Source organism: Ahaetulla prasina, chromosome 15 (assembly GCF_028640845.1).
Source record: "Ahaetulla prasina isolate Xishuangbanna chromosome 15, ASM2864084v1, whole genome shotgun sequence".
NCBI lineage: Eukaryota > Metazoa > Chordata > Lepidosauria > Squamata > Colubridae > Ahaetulla > Ahaetulla prasina.
In genome coordinates this window covers 18,756,592-18,778,054 of record NC_080553.1, presented here as the reverse complement: position 1 = coordinate 18,778,054, position 21,463 = coordinate 18,756,592, and the positions used below count along the sequence as shown (strand labels likewise).

Here is a 21,463-nt window from a genome sequence, read left to right as displayed (position 1 = left end):
TCGCTCTGTGTGTGTGTGAGGCAAGCCAGGCCTGTGGAGCTCCCTGGAGTCTCCTCCCCTTCAAAGCTCCTTGGAGGCCCTTGGAGTGGCTGCAAAGGCCAGTCTGGGTCAGACAGATGGAGTGGCTGCACCCTGAATGCCAGGCGCCTCCATCCCGGTCAGAGACCAGCCTCTTTTCTGAGACACCCCCCCTCCAGTTTCAAAGGAGATGAGAAAGGGGGAGGGCTGCAGGCTGGCACCTCCAAACCAAGGGCAGCCTATGCTGACCTGCCTGCAGCCCGACGGGGGTGGGGGGTGGGAAGGGGGCTCCAGGGCTCAGCTCCTCCTTGCAGGCACCTTGGAGGGGTGCCGCCAGGCCAGCAGGAGCTTCTGGGGACCCCCAGGGTGGGGAGGCCCCATTTTTCTGCCACGCCAGGAGAAACTGAAGCCGAGGACTCTGGGAAGAGCATTTCAGATGACAAAAGCTTTATTTAGGGTTGGAAGCAGAAGCAGAGGCAGCGAGTGGAGAGGGGGCCCGGCCGGGTGGCGGAGGAAGACCGGGAGGCAAAGGGGGGCACTCCGGGGCCCTCCCGGGGTTTAGCTGGTGCGGTAGAAGGCGCCCTGCTGGTGCCACTGCATGTCCCGGATGCGCCGGACCGACTGGATGTGAGGCTGCTGGGCTCCGAACTCGAGGTTGTCCTTGTAGTCGCCCTTCTCAAACAGGCACTGGTACCCACGGTAGCCAGGGTACTGGTAGCCCACCCACCTGCGGGAGGAGGGCAGGGTCAGGCAGAGCTCAATCCTCCACTCATGCAAGAATGCCCCACGAATCGGCGCTCCAAGCCTGGAGCCCCTTCTCCAGCTCGCTGGTCCCTTCCTGAAGCCCAAGGTGGCTCCCTCCCTGAGGGAGGGTCCCGCTGCCCACCCAGAGACTTACGTGCCACTCTGCACTCGCACAGAAGACACCTTCTCCTGGTAGCCGTAGGCATGGAAGCTGGGCACATCGTCATCCACAATTTCGATCTTCTTGCCGCTGAAGCTGGGATTCTCGTACAGGACAATCTTGTGCTCCTGGCTATCCTGCAGGGACGCAGGGGAGGAGGGGAGCAGAGGGAGGGCCCCAGCCGAGTGGGGTGGGGGTCCTGGCTGAGCTCCCCAGGCCCAAACCTGAAGTGCTCCCCAGTTCAGGTGCTCTCCGTAGCCCGCCCGACTGAGGGGCAAGGCAAGGGGGGTCTCTGGGCACCTTCTCCCTCCTCCCGCGGTTGCTCCCGGCTTTCTCGTGGCCACCACCACCCTCCTCTGGTGGCTCTGCCTGGCTGCCATCATCATCCCTCCCCATGGCAGAAAACAGTTGCAAGAAGCTTGTGGTGGGGGCTGGCTGCCACGCCAAGGGCTATCCCTCCCCTGCCTTTGGGCACTCACCACTTTGATGGGCCTCAAGGCACAGATGCTGTCGCTCCTGCGGCTGCTGGTCCAGGAGTCCCAGCGGGGATACTCCCCCTTCTCAAAGATGAACTGCTCCCCTTTGAAGTGGGCCTGCTCATATCCCACCCACCTGGGAGCAAAGAGAGACCAGGGTGAGACCCCGGCTGGAAGTCTCCCCCCAAGAGCTTTGGGGCTGCCCAGACAATAGTACTGCCCTCCCCCTCAAACACTTAGGGGGCTGGGGTGAGAGGAAAACCGACTGACGGGTGTACCAGCCTGTCGTGGCCAAACCAGCCCCACGGCCCCTGCTCCCGAGCTCCCTTTCCTGGCACTTACGGGCCAGAATGCACCACGATGGAGCTGACTTTCTCTATCCCGGCCTCCTTCAAGTTGGGGCAAGGCGTGTTCAGCTCCTGGCAGCGCCCCTGGAAGTTCTCCTGCTCAAAGAGGGCGATCTGGAAGCACGAGAAGAGGGCCCGTTAACAGCCTTTGGGGCCCTGGACCAAGAGGGGAAGGAATCCTCCTCTGCCTCGGTGCCCATCCAATGGAGGGGAAGCAAGATGGCCCCTATGGTCCCCAAGGCAAGGGGTCGTCTTCCTCCTCTCGGTCAGTTCCATACAGGTTGCTCTCCACCCAACACGCAGCCGTCTAGGGATGGGCCCACTGACCTTGGAAGTGGCTTGCAGCTGCTTCGAGGTCTGATGGTCCAAGGCCATGGTGAAAGGGGGCTGCTCCCTGGGGAGGGAAGGCACAGCACGGGTGGCACACAGCCTCCACCCTGCCCAGGGTGCTCCAGAAGGGCTACCACCCCCTCCCATCTTCTGGCATCTCTTCGGTCCAGGGGAGAAGCTGGGGCCATTCCCCGGCTTGGGAGTGGCATGGGAAGAGAGGCATGGCGAAAGACTCGCCAAGGGGTACTTGCCAATGATAAGAGAAGCCGGATGCATTTGCGAGAGAGAAAGGGGGAAAACTAGCAATATGAAGGAAGAAGCCAATGCCTCCCATCCCAGTAAAATCTTGGGAAGCAGAAAAGGGATCCCGGCATATTTAGCCAAGAGAAGAGATCCCTTGTTTACCGCTTCCAAGGACCTCGGCCATCTGGCCAAGACAGAGGACAGACTTCCTCCGTTTGCCCTTTTCCTCTTATCGGGTTCAACCCCAGTTGGGAAAGAGCCCCACGCAAAAGGCACCGTCAAGCCCAGGAAAAAAAGCGAAGCGGAGGAACCCTACCGGTTGCACCAAAATTTGCTTCTGCCGCTGAAAATCCGCCGCCGAGCCCCACCATTTATAGCGGGTGGCAGAGTCCCAGGCCAGCAGTATTGATCAACATGTGACCCAAACCAAGAATGCTGGATTAAAGTATAATGCAAACAGAGTCAGCTCCCCCCCCCACCCTCCCTTTGTCCTGGGAGAGTTATTTCATGAGCTTTCAGTTTGGAGCGGCCCTGCTTTGCTTGCTCAGCTCGGTGGGCAAGGAGAGCCCAGTTTTGTTGACCTCAGCAGGTGCAGCCACCCCAGGGCCTGGCGCTGCAAAAACCCTCTGCTCTCCTCCCTCCTGAGTGGCCCCAGGGCTGTGTCAGCCGGAGCCGGTCCCTGCAACACGCCCTGTGCAGGAGGAGCCCAACCAAGCATTTACGGGTGGGCAGGTGGGCTGCTCCATGGCACGCAGGGCTCCCGTCCCACCAGACCAAGTGCTCCAGGCAGCTGGAGAGGCTTTTCTCTGTGGGAAGCCAGAAACCAAATCTGTAATCAGGTTCTGGCACCTCTGCTTACAAGCAGGCAGGGAACCCAGGAACAGAGGCCTCCTCCAGTGGCCGAGTCTGACTGACGGGGGGCGAGTGGGACGCCGTGCAGCTGCCCAGGGCTTGTGCTGGGCCTTCCGGAAACTGCTGCTACAGTTCCACGGACGCTTCCTGCCCTGAGAAAGTCCCGTCTCCCCAATGGAGGCCAGAGAAAAGCGCCTGTGGGCTTCAGCCCGGGGCTGACTGGAGAGCAGCACTGGTGGGAGCAGCCTGGCCAGTGTAACCCCCCCTTCCCCATCTGCAGCCTATGGGCAGAGGACTCCCAGGTGATCATCTGAATTTGGCAAGGGGCAGCCAAACTACCATAGAGGGAAGGGGGCCAGATGCAGATGGGCGGGGGGCGGGGGCTGGGCCGTCTGTTTCACAGGGAGACCAAACCGGGGTTTTCTGGGGTCTTTGCAGGCACCCAGTGGCTTTGGGAGACTGGACGCCTCAAGGGCTCCCTCTTGTGGCAACAAACAGAAGGGAGTCTGACCAGAGCGTGACCAACAGGGTACAATGGAAGTACAGGGCAGCTGCTCCCTTTGATCTGGAAAGGAGGCAGTGGGGCAAACATGTAAGTGCCCGTGTCCATGCGCAGTGCTCCTCCTTCCTGTCTACAGGGAAGTAGCGCTGCTGACCAGAGGAAGAGGGTTGCTTCCAACCAGGAAGAGAGAAAGAAAACCTCAGCCACACCAAGTCGCTCTGAGCAAGCTTTTTAATCAAGACGGTTGAGACGGAATATGTCCAGGAGCAGGACCTCCGTGCGCAGCGGCTTCCCAGGGATCTGCCAGCCAAGGTCTCCCAGCCTCAGAAACGCTGCGGATGCCCGGACTTCCTGCTGGCACTGCCAGGAGAGGCCTCCTCCAAGTGGCACAGGGGGCGGGGCCATCTCCCCCAAACAAGGGACAGGGTGCTCGAGGGCTGGAGGCCTGGCAGAGCAGATGGGCCTCCCTCTGCCAGGCTGGGAAAGAGAGAGAGAGAGAGAGAGAGAGAGAAAGAAAAAGAAAGAAAGAAAGGAAGGAAGGCAGGCAGGCAGGCAGGCTGTGGTCCAAGACCGGCACCTGGGAGGCGCAGAGGCAGATGGGGTCTCACCCCAGGCCCAACGGCCGGCTGTCACTGTCCCGTCTGGCTGAACCCTTTGGGGATCCAGAGCATTTCGAGAAGAGCACTTATGGGGAGGGGGGGATGCAAGTTTCTAAGCACAGCAGCATCTCAGGAGGCAGGAATGCAGACCCTGAAGTTGGGCACAGGGCTGACTGAGCAGCCAACCAGCCAGCCAGGACCAGAGGTAGCCTTGGGGTAGCCACTGCACTAAGAGTGCCTCCAAAGGGGCAAAAGGCAGGGGGGGTGACCCCCATGCGCCCCACAGCATAACCAAAGGGGTCTTCGGAGATCTTCGGGCCCCATCGCTGACCCAAGCATTCACAGAACTGCCCAGTTGGGGATTTCTCCAGCTAACCAGGATGGAGCAGAAAAGGGCTTGCAAGGGTCTCTGCCCTGTTCCCAGGGACCTCCCCACCCGGCCACCGAGAGGCTCGCTCATTTGCTGACTGATATCCCCACACTTAAAATAGGGGGAGATCCGGACATTTGGAAGGACCAGAATCGAATGCAGGACTCCCTTCCCCAAATATTTACAAGAAAATCTACAGCAAAGACAAAGACAATTCCGTGGCTAAGACCCAGTTTGCTTCTTTCTCCCTCCTGTCCGTTTCCTCTTTCTGAAGTCCAGGAGTGATTTACAGCCATTCTGGAGGAGACCCTGGACTTTATTGCTTTCTCTCTCCTGGGAAAGGACGGCTCAGTTACTCCACAGCCGACAAAACTCATACAATAAAATCTCCTCCAATCTTTGAACAGCGACAGACAGGAACGAACCACTGTTGCCCCTGGCCAAGGAGCAAATCCACACACTTTCGTTTGGATCCCGGAAAAAAAATAAGCGGCAGAAAGCGGGATCCGGTTCTCACTTCTGCAGAGAGAAAAGGGGAAGGCCGAGGCCTCTCCCTCCCACAGATCTCAGGTTCTCGCCTCGACTCCCCAGCAGGAAGGCAGCCCCAGGTGCAGGGCGGTGGGGGCCGGCCCCCCTCCTGCGGGTCCTCTGGGGCTGGAGCCGGACAGGGCTCCAAGAGGAAGGCACTGAGCACGGAGCGGTGGTTGGTCAAGGCGAGAGGAAGCCTCGGGAGGGCAGGGAAAGGGCGGGCGGTCAGTTAAGGCAGCTCCTCCTCTGGCCAGTCATGGCTTCAACCTAGAAAAGAGGGGGGAGCAGGGGGAGGGAAATCAGATCATCTGAACTGCCTGGGCCTCCCCTGGACCACCTGCAGCCTCTTCCCCCACCTGGCAGGCAGGCAGGCAGGCAGGGAAGCTGCCTGGGCCAGGCTGGGCCCCCCCATCCCTTTGCCTGGCACCAGCAGCAGTTCAGTGGGTGAGTCTCTCTTCCCCAGCTCACCCCCCCACCTCAGCCCACCCACCTCCCCGGCACCTCAGATGGGGCTCTCGGGCTGGTCCTGCTTCCTCCTGGACTTCAGCTCCGTCAGCCATGTGGGGGGCAGCTCCTCCATCCTGAAAGGCAGCAGAGCCTCAGCAGCCGCCCTGGAGGCTGTGCGGGTGGGGGAGGCTTTGCTGAAATAAGGGGCAGCCCTGGTGGTGTGACTCCAACACCTCCCCCCCCCACCATCTTGTTTTCTCTCACCTCCCTTCCTTCTCGGGGGTGGCCACCAGCGCCCGGCCCCCGGAGGCCCTGGCCGGAAACGGACCTTTGGGTGACTTGCAGAGGGGTGCTGGGGGGCCTTCCTCCCTCCTCCCTTCCGACTCGTGCCTTTTCCTGAGTTGAGCCTGTGAAGGAAGCCCCAAATCCCCCTCAGGAGAAAACGGAGAAGCAGCCGATGGCCTACAGGGGAGGCGGAGAGCCCACCCACCTGTCCATCCACTCAGCCACCCACCCCGGCTGTGTCCAGGATCAAGCCTTCAGGTGGTCCTGGGCAGGGCAGACAAGCAGGGTGGGAGTGGGGGTTCTCCGATGTACCTTGAGGGCGGAGGGAGCCAGGCCCGGAAAGAGAGGCAGCCGTGGCTGGGCAGGGAATAGCCTCTCTGCTGGAAGGGACTCCTCTTCCTCTCCTGCCCTGGGGGGCTTCTCTTCTTCACCGTGAGGAGGGGAGGGGAGGAAGGAAAATCATCACCAGAACAGACTGAATCCCCCCCACAAGAGGCTTCAGGGCTGAGAGGGTCCTGTGGCTGCTGTCTTGGAGGCCACGCTGGCCAGGTGCGCACCCCTTTCCCACAGCCCCCAGTCGAAATGCTGGCCAGGGGGGGAGGGCAGGGGGGGGAAGGAATTCCTGGCTGCAATGGCCTTCTCACTGGTCCCACCTGTGGAGTCCCTGAACATCCAGGCGCTGGCTGCTCCCTCCACCGCAGAGACTGGGGCCGGCTGGGCGTCCCCACTGGCCCCCCTCCTGAGGGTGTGGGAGATGGGGGCCCGATGCTGCCGCCGCCTTTTGTCCAGGAGGATGCGGCTCTTCAGGACCCTCGAGTCCAGCCGGGGAGTTTGCTGCAAGAGAAGAGACCGGCTTGCAATTGGGAGCTCAAACCTCCCCCCCTCAAAAAAGCCAGAGGGACCTGCCCTGCAACCCACCTCCAGGAAGGAGAAGTCCGGACTGTCCTTCTCCGTGGGGGGAGATGCTGACTCTGCGTCTGGGCTGGAATCGTCCAGGCTGTGGCTCCTCTGCTCCCTGGATGAAGCCCGTCGGTCAGCGGCAGCGGCCGGACCCCTCTGAGGGGAGTACAAGGAGGCTCGGTGGCCAGGGGATGGCTTCTGTGCGGGGGCCATGCTGCCCTCCAAGGAAGGAGACTCCGAGCTGAAACTAGGACAAGCACCAGATGGGATTCGGCCCCTGAATGGCAGCATGACTGATTGCAAGGACCCCTCCCTCGCCTGAGCTGGGGTCAAGGGAGGGGCTTGCTCTGGGGACAGGGAAGGATTCTAACACCTCAGGCAAATGTGAGGGGGGGGGAGAGAGAGGAGGCCCCTTCCCAGCTGCAGCACAAGAGGGGGGCCTCACCCCATCTGGGTCCTGGGCAAGGAGCTGACTGAGCAGCAGGGGGCGCTGTAGGCTGCACTTCCCAGGGAGAAAGCAGCTGGAGGAGCCACTTCCTGCCACCATCAACCCCCCCCCCAGCTGCTAGGAAGCCAGAGCTGGCTCTGGGGGTCCTGCCTGGGGCCAGGGGGGGGCCCCTCGCGGCTCCCCTGCCCTTCTTGCTTGTCAACTGGACTGCAGGAAGCAGGTGTGGGAATGTGCCCTTGGCGCCCCTCCCTGGCCCCTCACCTGTCTCCACTCTGCCGCTGGTCGCCCCAGGTGTCATACCTGCTGTCGGCCTCCTGCACGAGGATGTCGGTGTCCTTGGTCTCTGCTGCCGGCCGGCCGAAGCACTGCTTCAAGTGGTCCTTGGGAAGATGAGAAGGGAGAGCTGGCATCACCCTCTGCCAGGGAGAGACCTGGGGTCTGGGTGCCAGGTGGAACAGGCTGGGGGGCAGCAGCTCCTCCCTTTCCCACTTTGCCCCATGGAAATGGAGGCAGCCCCCTCCCCCAAGGGCCCACTAGGCCAAATCTTGTAACTTCCCTGGGAAGCAGAATTTCCGGGACTTTTGCAGTGGGGAGCTAGCATCTCTGCTCTCCACAACCGTGGAGCCGTTCATAAGGACAGGAAGCCAGAAAAAAAAAACCTTTGTAATTGCATTCATAAATGCTCAATTTCACCGCTTTATGGATATTAAGAGAACTTCAGAATGGCGAGTTTAATCTGACCCCTCATGAATTTGTACCTTCTTTGGATTTAAGAAGTTTTAAAGAGGGACTTAAGAATTTTGAATGACAAAACGACTGGCAAAAACAAAACAAGGATTTTGATTTAAGAAAGTTTTAAACAGACTGGGAGACCCACTGAGATTTGAAACACTGCTTATTTTTGCTGTGAGATTTGAAAAACAAGTATGTAGTTAAATGGGAAACAACTGATGTGGAACTGAACCAGTGCCAGGAATGGAGGGCAGAGGGAGGTTGCAAACAGACACTAGAGGGAACTGAAGGCCTGGCAGAAAAAGAGCTAAAATGGCAAAAGACAGCTGTAACTTTTTATTAAAGAGGTTTTTTTAAAACATGGGCTGAAATATCAATAACTGATATCTCAGAAAAGATACAGATTTCAATGAATAAACTTTCAGATGAGAAAAAACTGACATAGGCACTATGGACTTTGTTTGGAAGACAACAAAAGTGAAATTACTTTTTCGGAGTTGTTTTTATTGGGGATCCTACCAGAGAAAATTAGTAAAGAAAAATACTAGTAAAATTAGTAAAGAAAATATTAGTAAAATTAGTAAAGAAAATATTTATTTGATTAAACATCAAATAAGCAGCAATAATTTTTTTGCACAAAATTGGAAAGCAGAGAAAATACCCCTGGAAGGAGAAATTATTAGAAAAATTTTAGACTGTGCAGAAATGAACAGATTGATGATTAAAGGGCCGGGATAGCTCAGGCAATAGAGAAGCCTGTTATTAGAACACAAAGCCTGCAATTACTGCAGGTTCGAGCCCGGCCCAAGGTTGACTCAGCCTTCCACCCTTTATAAGGTAGGTAAAATGAGGACCCAGATTGTTGGGGGGGCAATAAGTTGACTTTGTAAAAAATATACAAATAGAATGAGACTATTGCCTTATACATTGTAAGCCACCCTGAGTCTTCGGAGAAGGGCGGGATATAAATGTAAACAAACAAAAAAAAAGAAAAGAAAAGAAAGAGAGGATTCAAAATATTTTAAGATATGGAATGAATTTTATCAATGGTTAGAAGAAAGGTATAGATCAGCAATGGACACTTATGTAAGAAAATGATAATATATCTGTGGAAAAATGGTAATCGTTTAAATTGGAGTGAAGAAAGAAGAAACAACAAAATAATGGAGCCAGGAAGAAAACACCGAGATGTCACATGGAAGGAATTACTGATGTTTTAAATGTATGTTTCTCTATAAAATAAAAAAACTTTTTTCAAAAAAAAAGTCAAATTACCAAAATGGGAATCCCGAGAAGGGGCCTGTGACAAGCTTTTGCTCTATCCCTGAATGTCCAGGCCACCCTCCAAGGCCAGCAGTGACCCCCCCCCACCGAGAAAAGCCTCCGAGGAATCTCTGATGCCTCCCAGATCGTGCGACCACTAGCCTTCTGGCCACGCAACCCCCAACCATGCAGCTTTGCTACACAACTACTCACCCAGATACACATTGCTGTGTCCAGGCTGCAGCCAATCCCTCTGCCGCCTTGGTTGGGGGGAAGCTCTATGCTCCCCCCCCACGCAGCAGGTGCTCCTCTTGAGCCAGCCAAAGGAAGGGGGGCCACTCCTCCCTGGCATGGGCTTGTTTTGCCCCACAGAAGGGCAGGGCCAGTCGCTCTCAGCCGGAACCCCGGAGGGTCACCCAGGGACGAGACCACCGCTGAAATGACTGACAAGCAGCAGCACCACCGCCTGGAAGGGCTTTCCAGCTGCCCTGCTCGCCAGGAAGGAGCCAGGGATGACCGAGACGGAGAGATTTTAAAAAAGAGCCGAATATAATCTCTTCCTCCTCCTCTCTGTTTGCAGACTCTTGGGAAAAGCACGCCCACCCCCCCCAGGATTTCTTAAAGAGGGGGCTTCTCCTCTTTGCCTGCGTGAGCAGCCGTGTCTCTTTCAAGACTCTCATCCAGAAGGAGGCAGGATCCCCGATTCCTGAGCTCAGCCAAGGCAATCCTGAAAGAGGACTCCGTCTCTCCCGGCTCCTTGGCCCTTCTCATCCCATCCTTTCTGCCCGCTTCCTGTTCGGCCGGCGAAAAGCAGGGGTGGCCAGTGCACAACCCCACACGCCGCTTCCCACTTACCCCCCCACCTTCCCTCGGAAACAAGGCCCTCCACTTCCGAAACGTTCTCTTCCAAAGGACGCAACTGGGCGAGTCTCCTCTGCACGCACCAGCAAGTCCTGGCTCACCACATAAACACACCGGGAGAAGAGAGCCCATGTGCAGCTTCGGAGCAAGAGGCGGCTGCAGCCACAGATAAGCAGCAGTTTCCTAGAAGTGTCTGACCTCACCCATTCTCCCACCCCCACCCTCCTATGATCACAGCTCTTTCCTGGTGGGGGGGGGCTGACTCCTTCCTAGAAGCTGGAGGGGCAAGGAGCCAAGGCTTCAGCCAGAAATGGCCGGGGTGGGTGGGAGGGTCCTCAGGCACAAGCCCCGGGGAGGGGGGGTCACAAAAGCCCCCAAAGGGACAGACAGTCACGGAGCCAAGATGGTGGGAGAGAGAGGGGTAAAGCAGGTTTTTTGGGGGAAGGGGTTCCAATTGCTTCATGGCTCCCCTCCAGGAGGGCTTCTCAGAAGCTGCCAAAGCTTCTTCAATGTGAGTTGGCAGATTTTCTATCTCCGCCCCCCACACCAAAGACTTTGAAAGGTTCGAGAGTATTTTTAACCAGAGCCAGAACAATTCAGCCAGACATCTGCAGCGTCTCCCATGCAAGTGGATGGGAAGGGGGAGGAAGGGGGGGGCACCACTCAAGGAGGCAACCTCCTTCTACAGGACAAGCAGAAACAACCCTGACCCACTTCTCAAGAGGGAGAGAGAGAGAGACCCTCACTCTGGTGGGAAAGCTCCAAAACATCCCTGAACTCTCTTTAAACCACAAGGACTCCAAAGCCTGCTCAGTGCCAGCATTTCAGCTGGTCAGAGCAGCTACAGCTCTGGACACCGGAAGTGAAACCCAACCTCTGGCCAGAGAAGGCTGCCCCTGCTGGGTGCTTTTGATTCCTGGTGGTTGTATTTCATCTCTGGGCTCAGGAAGTGGGAGCCCGGTTCACCTTCCCCTCTCTGCAAGCTGCCACGCATCCACCGGGGTTGCCATGCCAGTCAGCAGAAGGTTGTCAGAACCAGCAAGGTAGCTTCCTTCTGCCACGCAGGCCTGCACCAAAGTTCCCACACGCGGAGACGTGGTGTCACCCAAGGGGTGCCCCTCTGGACAGCGCCTAGCTGTCCCAGAGGGCTGGCACACCAACCTCCTGGAGAACTCTGCTTTAAAAAACACTCTGAAAGCACCCCCACCAAGCCAGGCTTCTCTGGCAAATCATATGCCAGCCATACCTGCTGGTTAAAGTCCTCTGTGGGCAAATATTTGCAAAAGAGAATCAAAACAAGGTGCAAAGGCAAGACTCAATCCAGTTCGCCACAATGGTTCTCGAAATTTCAGGGTCCTCGGAGAAAATGTCTCCCAACCTCAACCACTTTAAGCTGTGTGGACTTCAACTCCCAGAATTCCCCAGCCAGCACAGTCATTGCCACGGTAAGAATCCTAGGAGTTGAAGTCCAGCCGTCTTAAAGGGGCTGAAGTTGGGAAACGTTAATTTAGATGAAAACCATCACCACCACCATCCCCCACCTCCGCTCCCCAGCAAAGTCTCCTGCAGCTCAGCCCAGGTCCTTGGGCGGTGGGGGTGAGGGTGGGGATGCAATGCCTCCGCTTGTGGCAGACAAACGGACTTTTGCCCTCTTCCTTCTCTGGGAAATGCAGGCCAGGCCAGCAGGCAAGTTCCTGGAAAGAGCGGTGGGTCGCCAAAGACAAACCATGCAGAAAGCAAGCCCACCCAAACCCTCCCCACTGTTTAGAGCAGGGGTCTTCAACCCTGGCAACTTTAAGACTTGTGGACTGAGGAACTCTGGGAGTTGAAGTCCACAAGTCTTACAAGCTGCCAAGGTTGGAGACCCCGGTTTAGAGGCAGCTTCCCCACCTAGGCAACATCAGAGAAGTAAGAGCTGATCTCTGCCACCACCACCCCAAGCCCCTGCGAGGAGCAGGAGACCCTCAGCCTGCCCCACCCCCAGCTCCCCTTCCTCACACTTCTGCCTCATGCCAGCCCCACCACGAGGTCACCAGCCTTCCCTGCAGGGGTGGTCCCATCTGGAGCCCTGCTTAGGCTTGGGACAAGCAAGAACCCCCTGGGCCCGACTGACTCAGCGCCCCAGTGCTGGGCTACACAGCCCTGCTGCCTTTCGGGAAGGGAGCTGGGCCGGCCAGGTGGGTGGGGGGAGTCCTCAGCCTGGCTCAGCGGTTGGCAAAGGATTCCGTGGCCCTCCACTCCCCCCCAATTATCTTCTTCGGACAAAGGTGTCTTTCTTGATAAGGAAGCCGATTCCGAGGGCCAGCGGGAAGGGTCTCCCCCACCCCCAGCCCCAGCCCCAGCCCGTCCTTACGCGCTCCGGCGTGGGCTGCTCCGGCCCGCCAGCGGGCCTCTTCCTGAGCGAGGAGAGCCGGCGCTGGCTGCGCACCGAGAAGTGGCGGAAGGACTCGCGGCCCCGCGTGGCCAGCTGCCTGAAGGAGGCCGGGCGCTTGAAGGGGGCCCGGCCCGGCCCCTCGCTCGACGCCCGCTCGGGGACCACCGCCGCCGCCACCAGGTTCAGCGCCTCGTGCAGCGAGCGGCGCACCGAGCCCACCCAGCGGTTGACGTGGCTCTGCGCCCCCGCCAGCTTCTCGCCCAGCGAGTCCATGGCCGGCCTGCGGGGACGGCGCCGGCTCCCCCGGGCGAGCGCAGGTAGCGCCGGCCGGGCGCGCAGGGAGGGGCGAGGGGCGGGGGCTGCGCTGCGCGGGGGAGGCCTAGCGAGCCCCCCCGCTCAGCCGCCGCCCTCCCCCCGGGAGCCCCCTGGGCGGGCAGCCGCTGCCGAGCGCTGGAGGAGGAAGAGCAGCAGCCGCGCGCCCCGGACTCCGCGCAGGGAGCTCCGGGCCCGGCCAGGACGCGCATCCCGGAAAAGCCCCCATCTGCCAAGGAGGCGGCCACTCCGAGCCGGTCGCCCAGCCGGGAGAGCTCGCTCGCGATGAGCCGGCTTGGAAAGGCCGCGCTTGCAGGGAGTGGGGGGGGGGGGTCCGCCGCCGGCCCGACCCACGCAACGCCCCCCGCCGCCGCCGCCGCTCTGCCGGGAAGGGAAGCGGCGGGGGAGGGGCAGGACCAGGCGGGAGTGCGGGCGAAGTTGCCATGGCAACCACCGGAGGAACAGCAGCATCCGCCCCGCGAGTCGGGCGCATCCCATCGGGCGGATGATGCCGCCGCCGCGGCACGCGGCCACCCCGCATTAACCCTCCGGTGCCAGCCTTTTCTCCCCCCCCCCTTCACTCAAGAGCCGCAGCCAAATCTCCAGCCTGCCCGCGGATGCCCCGCTGCCAAGGACTGCTCTCTCCGGGCCCCTCCCCCAACCAGATGGGTGAATCCAGGTGGTCTCTGGATGCCAAGCGGAAGGGAGGGACCCCCCCACAGTGCCTGCCAGGCCCCCCTCCAGTCTGACCACGGCAGGGATGAAGTCTCTGCCACAGGCAGCTGGGGTGGGGGGTGCAGGCAACGGGCATCTAGGCCAAGGGAAGTTCCCTGGGTGCCTTGCCCCCCCTCCCCCTCTCTTCAGGGCGCTTCTTCCCTTTCCTCTCCCAAGCAAGCCTTCTCCAACTCTGGTGGCCCCCTGCACAGATGACTTCATTTGAGCCCTCTAAAAATAGCCCCGGGGGGAGGGCAGGGGGGAGAACAGGTGTTTGGGAGCCCCCACTCACTCCCCTCTTCATCAACAGGAGTCTTACGCTGCTGCCCTTCTGCAGTTTCCTGTTTGTGCCTCTGGCCTGAGGACAAGCTGCACCCATGGCTAAAAATAACTGGCAGCTTCATCGATCTGAAATCTGATGGCAGAAGGTTCTTGCAAGGGATCTTCCTTTCTCCCTATTTAACGGGCAGAATCACATCCAAGGCCTGCCTTTTTCACCACAGCACCCCATAATCCTTTACCCTGAAGGAGCTGGTTGCGAAAAATAGGGAGTTGAAACTCTCTTTTGTCCAGCAATGGCCAACTTGAAACCCCAAAGCCCCTCCTTTGCCCTTCAACTCCAGGAGGCAGTCGGGCAAAAACAAGAAACTGGCTCCTTCCCCACCTTGCAGTCTCCGAAAGCCGCCCGCTGGGAGCCTCGCTGGTTCTAAGCCTGTGTGGCTCAAGGAGAGCTCCCTTTAAGTGGCACAGAGGGCAAGGAGGCGCCAATCAAGCGCGCCCCCTTTCCAGGCAAGACCACTTCCTGCTGGGGGTGGGTGGGTATGTGGCCACCAGGGGGAGCACTCATTGGCACAGCAGGGAGTGCCAGAGGGCTGCTGGGACTGGGCTTCTCACCCTGTTTAGAAGCAGGCACAGGCAGGCGGTGATGCAGCAGGAGGGAAGATGCCAAGGCCTTCATGGAAGCTTAAATACCTGGCATCAACGTGGCGTTCTCCTCCTTCAGGAAAAAGTGGCATCTTGCCCACGGCATGGCCTGCCTGGAGGCTCCAGCTGGGGGGTGCCCCCTTGCTAAGCTCACAGGGGTCTGCTCCTGCCTGCCAGGGGTGGGTGGGTGGAGGGTCTGCTCCAGGCCAGTTCCAGGCAGACTGGCTTAAAATCCCCACAGCCCACGCCCAAGGCCCAGACTGGTTCCCGGCCCAAGCAGCCCTGCAGCTCCAGAAAGGCCAGCATCAACACACTGGAGGGTTGGCAATGTGCCTTGGAAACCAGCTGCCACTGGGTGTTGTGGGGGCAAGGCTGCTGCCGCCCTCGTGTGGCTGCCCAGCAGGTGCCACCAGAGGCACTTCGGGAAGGGCCCACAAAAGCACGAAGGGAAAAGGCCAGCAGGATGGAAGAGGAAAAGCCCAGCCAACTCTACCCGGCCCTCCAGCAAGGTAATGAAGGCAGGAGACTCCGCTGGGCAAGGGGCCACCATCGGACCCGCTCTCTCCCTAGATTCCAGGGGGAACAAGAGGCTTCTACGCTGTTCAGAGTCGGGTTATTTGCCAAGAGCCTCCCCCGTCCTTGCCAGGAAGCTGAGTCGTTCCCCACCAACCCATTTGAATGGGACAGAAAGCAAGAGAAAGGTTCTTACTCACCCAGAGGCTGCAAAGGGGCTTCCAGCCACTTGGACAGTAATAGAACTCCATGCCCCCCATCCTGTTCCCTTCAGAGCAGGCCCAGGCCCCTTCAAGAGAGCCTGCATAATTCAGAGCTCAGCTCCTGGGGCAGTCCCAGGGGAGCCAAAGGGAGGGGGCATCTCCTGAAACCTAGGGGGCCCAATGCTCGTCTCCGAGCTCCCCAGGGGCCCAACGGGTTGCTAAGCAGGGAGAGGCTGCGGCACAAGGTCAACCCCTTCGTTTGTGGCCAGTGACCTCATTTCCCCTTTCGGCTGCCGGAGGAGAGGAGAGGAGAGAAAGCAGCTTAATGTTTCTGTCAAAGCTGCTTTTTAAAAATTAAATGGGAGGATAAAATCCTCCCATGGCAAAGCAATTGTTCAGCACTCTCCCCTCTCCGGAGCATCTGAAATGCAGAACCCGCCAAGAAGCTGCAAATTATTCATCAGCCCCTCTCTCCCTCTCTCTCTCTCTTCCCCCCCTCCCCCCATCATCACCAGACGAGCTTCTGATCCACGGTCAGAGGAGGTGGGGAGGGGGCGCTGACTCTGCAGCCCCCCTCCCCCAGGAAGATCTGCTTTTCTCTCTCTCTTATGCCTTGAGAGGGGCCCCTCCACTCTGCCCCCCTCCTCCTCCAGGGAACCAAAAGAGTCGCCCCAAAGGGAATTCGGGGGGGGGGGGCGCAGCCTTGGCATCTTTCAGCAGAGCTGGACACGGTGATCAGGGGAGGGGTCTTTCTACCCTTGAGGTGGCTGCACAGCCCTGATAAACTTCAAAGCAGGAAACTCTGTCTCTGTGTTGCAAGGCCAGGGGTGAAATGCTCCTGGTTCGGACCGGATCGCCCAATCCAGTACCAATGGCGGTGGGTGGTTCAGAGAACCGGTAGCAAAAATCCCTGCCCCCCCCGCCCAGCTGAGCCGCACGATCATCAGAGGGTGTTTTTTTTTACTTTTAAAAGCATTTTTTCTTCGCCCGAAAAAATGCTTTTAAAAGTTAAAAAAAAGCCTCTGATGATCACGTGGCTCAGCTGAGATTGTCAGAGGCTTTTAAAAGCATTTTAAAATGCTTTTAAAAGTAAAAAAAAATAAATGCTTTTAAAAGTAAAAAAAAAAAAGAAGTTGGCCACGCACACCCAGTCACATTACCCCCCAAGTCACGCCCACAGAACTGGTAGTAACACATTTACATTTCACTACTGGGCAAGGCTGCCCTTCAGGATCCGGCCAAAGGGCCCCGAGTGGGACATGGATCCTCACCCATGGGCGACAGGCATGGCCGAAGTGCCCCCTGGGCTCCCAGGGAGGAGACAGACACTGCCCTATGGGGCCAGGAGGCAGGCCCAGAGAAAGGCCCAGCTCATCCCTCCCAGCCGAGGCCCCTCCCCACAGACCCCCCCTCATAGCAGGCAGGGAGGGGGCTCAGCGCAGGAGCCCCCCCCCCCCCCATTTCCCCACTGCTGGGCAGGGCAACTGCCGGAGGGTTGCTGGGCTGGGATTGGGGCCCCGTCTTGAAACTACTCTCTGGAAGCAGAGCTGGAGCCGTTCATCCAGAATGCCTCCCTAGAGCCCAACCCCCATCCACCCACCCCCCACCCCCGTGGAGCTTTCCAGAAGGAGTCGAGGGTCAGGTAAATAAGTGACTTTTATTGCAGATACACAAAGCTCTAATCGGGCAGATTAGGGAAGCTCTGCAGTTTCCCAGAACCTTCGTCTCCCATCACCTCCCCAGCCCAGGGGGGCATAACTGCCCCGACCCGTCCCACCCGCAGCTTCTCTGGCAAGGGACTCCTTGCTGCCCCTTCTTCTTTGGTCCGCGGCCTCGTCTGCTCTCAGCCTCCAAGGAAGGCACAGTCTGAGGCCGGCCTGACCTCCAGCCAAGGCTGGGAAGAGGAGCCCCCTGCCCGCCTCCACCTCAGTCACACATGGCTTCCTCCGGAGGAGAACCCAAGCAAAATTCCCAGGCCCACAGAAACAAACCTCACCCCACCCAGGAAGACAGGCACAAGCCACGTTCCTCTATGAGGAAACATGGTTTCTTCCATAACCCCAATGACCAACCGGGTTCAACCCAAATACTAAGCCATAAACTATGACGACGGGGTCTTGCTCCCTGCTAAGCCACAGGCGAGTGGAGCAGCCAGGCGGGAGCTGCGCCGTAACGACCACCACCAAAAATGAAGGCAAGGGGGCACCCAAACCACAATCCCTTCCCCATGACGAGGCCTCGGAGGAATGTTAAGGACATCACGCCTCCCCCCACCCCCCCATTACACCCACACATTCGGGGTTCCTTGCTGGCCCAATTGGACCCCCGCTTAGGAGCACTTCTGCTGGGGACTCAGCTGCGGGGGGAGAGCCGAGCCCCACACGGAGCCCCCCGGCCAGTGGCCGAAGCATTGAGGGGCCAAAGGCCGTTCTCCTCCACCTCCCAAGCCAAGGCGGGACACCATCCCTGGCCCATTCCTTGGAAGAACCAACCGCTGACTCACGGCATCCCAGGGGGACCCTTTCCAAATGGCCTCCTGGGTGCCCAACCAGCCCTGCAGATGCCCAGAGAAGAGGTGGCAGCACTCACCCCCGGCCAATGGTCAGTCCTCCTCTCGTTGTAGAAACTGTGACTGCGTTGCTGGGAAAGGAGGTACGGAGAGCCCTTGACGGCTGTGGCATCATCACGGTCGACTCCGAGGCTGCCTTCTCCAAGCTCCTGTTAGGAGGAGGAGACCCATCAGATGGAGAAGCAGCCTCCCCCCACCCACCCCCCCAAAAATATCAGGTGCTTGCTTGAGTCTCGACGGCCCTCCTAGTCTCTGGATGTCTCCAGGTGGGCTAGATTTCAATTCCCAAGGGAGCCAGACCCCGACTGCCCTGCCCCTTTCTTCCCACTCCAAGCCCCACACGTACCCTCGTGCGTCCGTGGGAGGAGCAGTCCCTCGGCGACGGGCCTCCCTTGCTCAGCCAGACCCCGGGCCTTTCGGGAGTGAACCGCTGGCAGATGTGGGCCTGATCCAGCCTCGGTCCCAAAGGAAAGCTGAGCTGTGCTGGGCTCTGAGGAGTCTTGTCAGAGGAGCAATGCTTCTCTTCCGGCATGGCCCCTGTCCCTGGGGATGTGGTGGCGCTGCTCCGCTCCGCTCCAGGCGGCGCTGCAGGAGGGCCCTTCTCCCGGACTCCGGCCTGAGGCTCAGCTTTCCACCCAGTCTTGCCGCCCCCACAGTCGCTGCTGGGGCACCACCCCCCGGCTGGGGCCAGAACTGCCCACTGCTTCGGACTGGCTTCCTTCCACAAGCCTCCCGGGTCTATCCGGGCAGGGTGGGGAACGGGACTGGCATCTTTGGCACTCTGCCCGGTGCCCTCTCCTTGCTCCCTGCCAAAGAGAAAGGATGTCTTCGTCCTTGGCCCGGCAGGCTCCGCAGACCATGGCTTTGGCTTCTCTGTATCCGGCTTGCCCCACTGAGGAGGGCTGCGTTTCCCCACTCTGGCCCTAGACTCCTGGGGGTGGATTTCCAGTGGAACGCTCCCCTGCGCATGGCTGCCCTTGCCGCTGCTGGCCTCGGTGCCCAGCCCTTTGCTGCCCAAGGAGTGCTCCACCCTGGTCCTGTCTCTCTGGTCAGAGCTGCAGGGGAGGTTCCCCGAGAAGCTGCTCCTGGGGGGCCATTTCTCCCACGGAGAGAAGCTGCTCTCTCTCTGGCTCTCCCTGGCACAAAGCTTCTGGGACTCTCCCCCATATTCTGCCATCAGCTCATCAATGTCTACCACTCTCGATCTGTAGTGATCGGGGTCCACCTCCTCCTCCTCTTCCTCTCTGCAAAGACTGAGCACACCGGATCTCTTCTGCTGGCTGTCCTGCTGGAGGGGCGCCAAGTAGGAAGGAGACCTTGCCCCAGGACGGAGGGGTGGGTCAGCTCTGGCCGGACGCCTTTCCACTGATGCCTCCGGCTGTCTCTGCGGCAGCTCCTGGTCTTCAGCCTTAGCATCCCCGGTGTCTGGACGGTCCGAGGCACCTGTTTCTCCCCTGCGCCTGCCAAGAGGCCTGGCTGGAGAGCTCTCCCCCTCCAAAAAGGGATCGGCTCTTCTGGAAGCGCTCTCACGAGGAGCCACAGCTGCAGCTCTCCCAGGCTGGGTATTGATCTCCTCCGAGATTTGGCAAGTGACTGCAAAGTACGTGGCCTTGGGCTCTGAAGGAGAGAGCGGCTTCTTCGGGCTGCTGGGAGAGGTGACCTCCACCCGCCTGGGCTCTAGTCCATGGAGGGTCTGGGGGCTTCTCTTTGCCGCCGAGCCATCCATCAGATGCAGGGCGTCTCTCCTGCTGGCCAATTCGACAGGGCCCCGAGGGATCTCCCCCGAGTCCTCAAACCTGACAGAGCCATGGGGCAGAGTCTTCCTTCGCCAGCGGTCAGAACCTTTGGGAGCAGAAACGTCACAGAAGCTGCTCGTCCACCTGGCTCTGACACCGAGCTCCCGCAACTCCTTTCCTGCTGCCGTGGCCTCCCACGTCTCTTGGGCTGCTCCGTATCTGGCTGAGCGCAGCTTTTGTCCTTTGGGGTCCTCTGGCCCCCGAGATGGCTTCAGGTCCAGGCCGAAGAGGAGTCCCGGGCAGCTGGCACTTTGCCCCCGGCTGGTCTGCTGATCAAGCACGCCGGCCCTGCCTTCCCAGCCGTTGTCCTCGGTCGCCCTGGCTCCAGCCCTCTGCAGGGTGCGATCCAGCGCTTTGGACCCCTCCGTCGCACCAGCAGGAGCAAGCCGCTTCTCCTTTTCGGTTTCCAACCACGGGGCAAAGTTGCCGTCATCCTTCATCCTGAAAGAGGACACCTGCTGTCCGGCCCGATTTCTCTCTGGCCCGGTTCCTTCGCTGTAGAAAGCAGCCTGGATCCCAGAGGCAGGGTGGTCCTTCAACGGGCCTGTTCCTGGGGCAGAAGCCCCTCTCCAGCCTTCGCTCTTGCCATAGCCACCGGCTCTCCGGTTCTCCTTCAAATATCTCTGGCGGCGGAGAGTGACGGCCTTCCCTCCGGAGACGGCTGCCACTGCCTCGCTCTGTGCCCTCTCCCCCACGGTCTGCAGAATCTCGTACCTGGGCTCGATCCTTTGAGCCAGCAGGGAATCCTCCATGTTCTTTGAAGCAGGTTGCTCACCCTTCTCTCCCAGGGGGTCTCCTGCCCACGTCAGACAGCCTTCATCCTCGGTGAAAGGTCTGGGATCTTTGGGTCCTCCGGCTTTCCCTGATGCATCAGCCTCCAGGGCGGAGGCTTTGGTCGGCTGGCCCTCTCCCAGCATTCTCTCCTTCCGAAACTCCTCACCACAGCAGCGCGAGCCTCCAAAAGGCACCATCAGGGACAGCAAGGCCGGTTCAGGGCCCAGCTGGCTGGCCACCACACTGTGTCTCTGCACATGGTGTTCAAACATGGTGGCTCTGACCGTCTTAGGGCAGGCATCTTCAGTGGACGAACTGGACAACGTTCTCACTTTGGGGCTGAGGACGAAGCCAGGGTCTTCCGCTGGCAGAGAGGCCTTTAGCCTGCCCTGTCTCTTGGGGAGCCCCTCTCTGGATGGTGTTTTTGCCAGCAGCAGGGGCTTCCAGGGACTGCCAGCCATGCCAGCTTCTCCAACATCTGCTCCACCCACAGGCAGTGTCTCCTCCTGAAACAAGCAGAAATATGCATGCATTAAAGAGGTGTTTGGGGCACCTAACTGGCATCTGCCAGATCAAGTCTTTTTTTTTTTCTTTTAAAGTCAGAGCTGAAAGCGTTCAGGAACACCTCAGTCTTTTTCTTTAAATAGTTCATAGCAGCATATTAATTTTTTTAATGCAGAGAATGATACAAAGTACATTATACTCCACCATCCATCCAGTAACACGGCTGGGCATTTGCCCCTGGGTTTAAGCAATCTCTTTAAATTTCAGGTTCATCCAAAGAATGGTCCATCCCACATACACACACACACACAAAAAAAAAGCTTTGCGAAGAGACCGCACCAGACATCACACCAAATCTGAGACCTTTGCAAAAATGTATATATAGTGGGAAATGTTTATTAAACTGGCTATACAAGCAAAACTACCACAACCTCTTACACACATAAGTACAACACCTACACTTTCACTTCTATGTCGCACAGCCAGTTAACCAGCACAATCCTTTGACAGATCAATGAATCACCAGGCGGAGCAAACCTTCAAGGAAGGGCTGGGAGGACCACAAAGGCCGTGTGGCTATCAGGTTGCTTAGAAAGAGCACAAAAATGGTGTGGCCCTTTCTTGAATCTTGGGACACTTCAATTCCCATAATCCACACGCTGGCTGAGGGATTAT

General features: G+C 58.8%; 2 protein-coding genes across 11 annotated transcripts in view; both read right to left on the bottom strand.

The window, feature by feature from the left end:
• Positions 1–439: 439 nt before the first annotated feature.
• CRYBB2 (crystallin beta B2) lies at positions 440–3,730 on the bottom strand. Of its 2 annotated transcripts, XM_058158234.1 has the most exons (5): positions 2,073–3,730; positions 1,741–1,859; positions 1,402–1,534; positions 917–1,059; positions 442–745 (listed from the first exon to the last, which is right to left on the bottom strand). In XM_058158234.1, exons 1-5 carry the CDS (start codon positions 2,349–2,351, stop codon positions 577–579), a joined length of 843 nt encoding a protein of 280 aa, XP_058014217.1. In that variant the 5' UTR covers positions 2,352–3,730; the 3' UTR covers positions 442–576. The 2 variants fall into 2 exon arrangements, with proteins under 2 accessions (XP_058014216.1, XP_058014217.1); XM_058158233.1 differs by having other exon boundaries at positions 440–745; positions 917–1,534.
• A 155-nt stretch (positions 3,731–3,885) lies between these two features.
• Positions 3,886–21,463, bottom strand: part of KIAA1671 (KIAA1671 ortholog) — a 29,327-nt gene continuing 11,749 nt past the window's right edge. For 4 of the 9 annotated variants that reach the window (XM_058158224.1, XM_058158226.1, XM_058158225.1 and 1 more), the window contains exons 5-13: positions 18,061–20,790; positions 17,735–17,863; positions 7,511–7,629; positions 6,820–7,048; positions 6,555–6,735; positions 6,214–6,326; positions 5,881–6,023; positions 5,671–5,750; positions 3,886–5,436 (exon numbers count right to left, since the gene is read on the bottom strand). In XM_058158224.1, the coding sequence (XP_058014207.1) occupies positions 5,672–5,750; positions 5,881–6,023; positions 6,214–6,326; positions 6,555–6,735; positions 6,820–7,048; positions 7,511–7,629; positions 17,735–17,863; positions 18,061–20,790 (3,723 nt within the window). In that variant the 3' untranslated portion in view covers positions 3,886–5,436; position 5,671. Of the gene's footprint in view, positions 5,437–5,659; positions 5,788–5,880; positions 6,024–6,213; positions 6,327–6,554; positions 6,736–6,819; positions 7,049–7,510; positions 7,630–17,734; positions 17,864–18,060; positions 20,791–21,463 lie in introns of all 9 variants that reach the window. The other 5 variants (XR_009152191.1, XM_058158229.1, XM_058158230.1 and 2 more) reach the window with 5 other exon arrangements.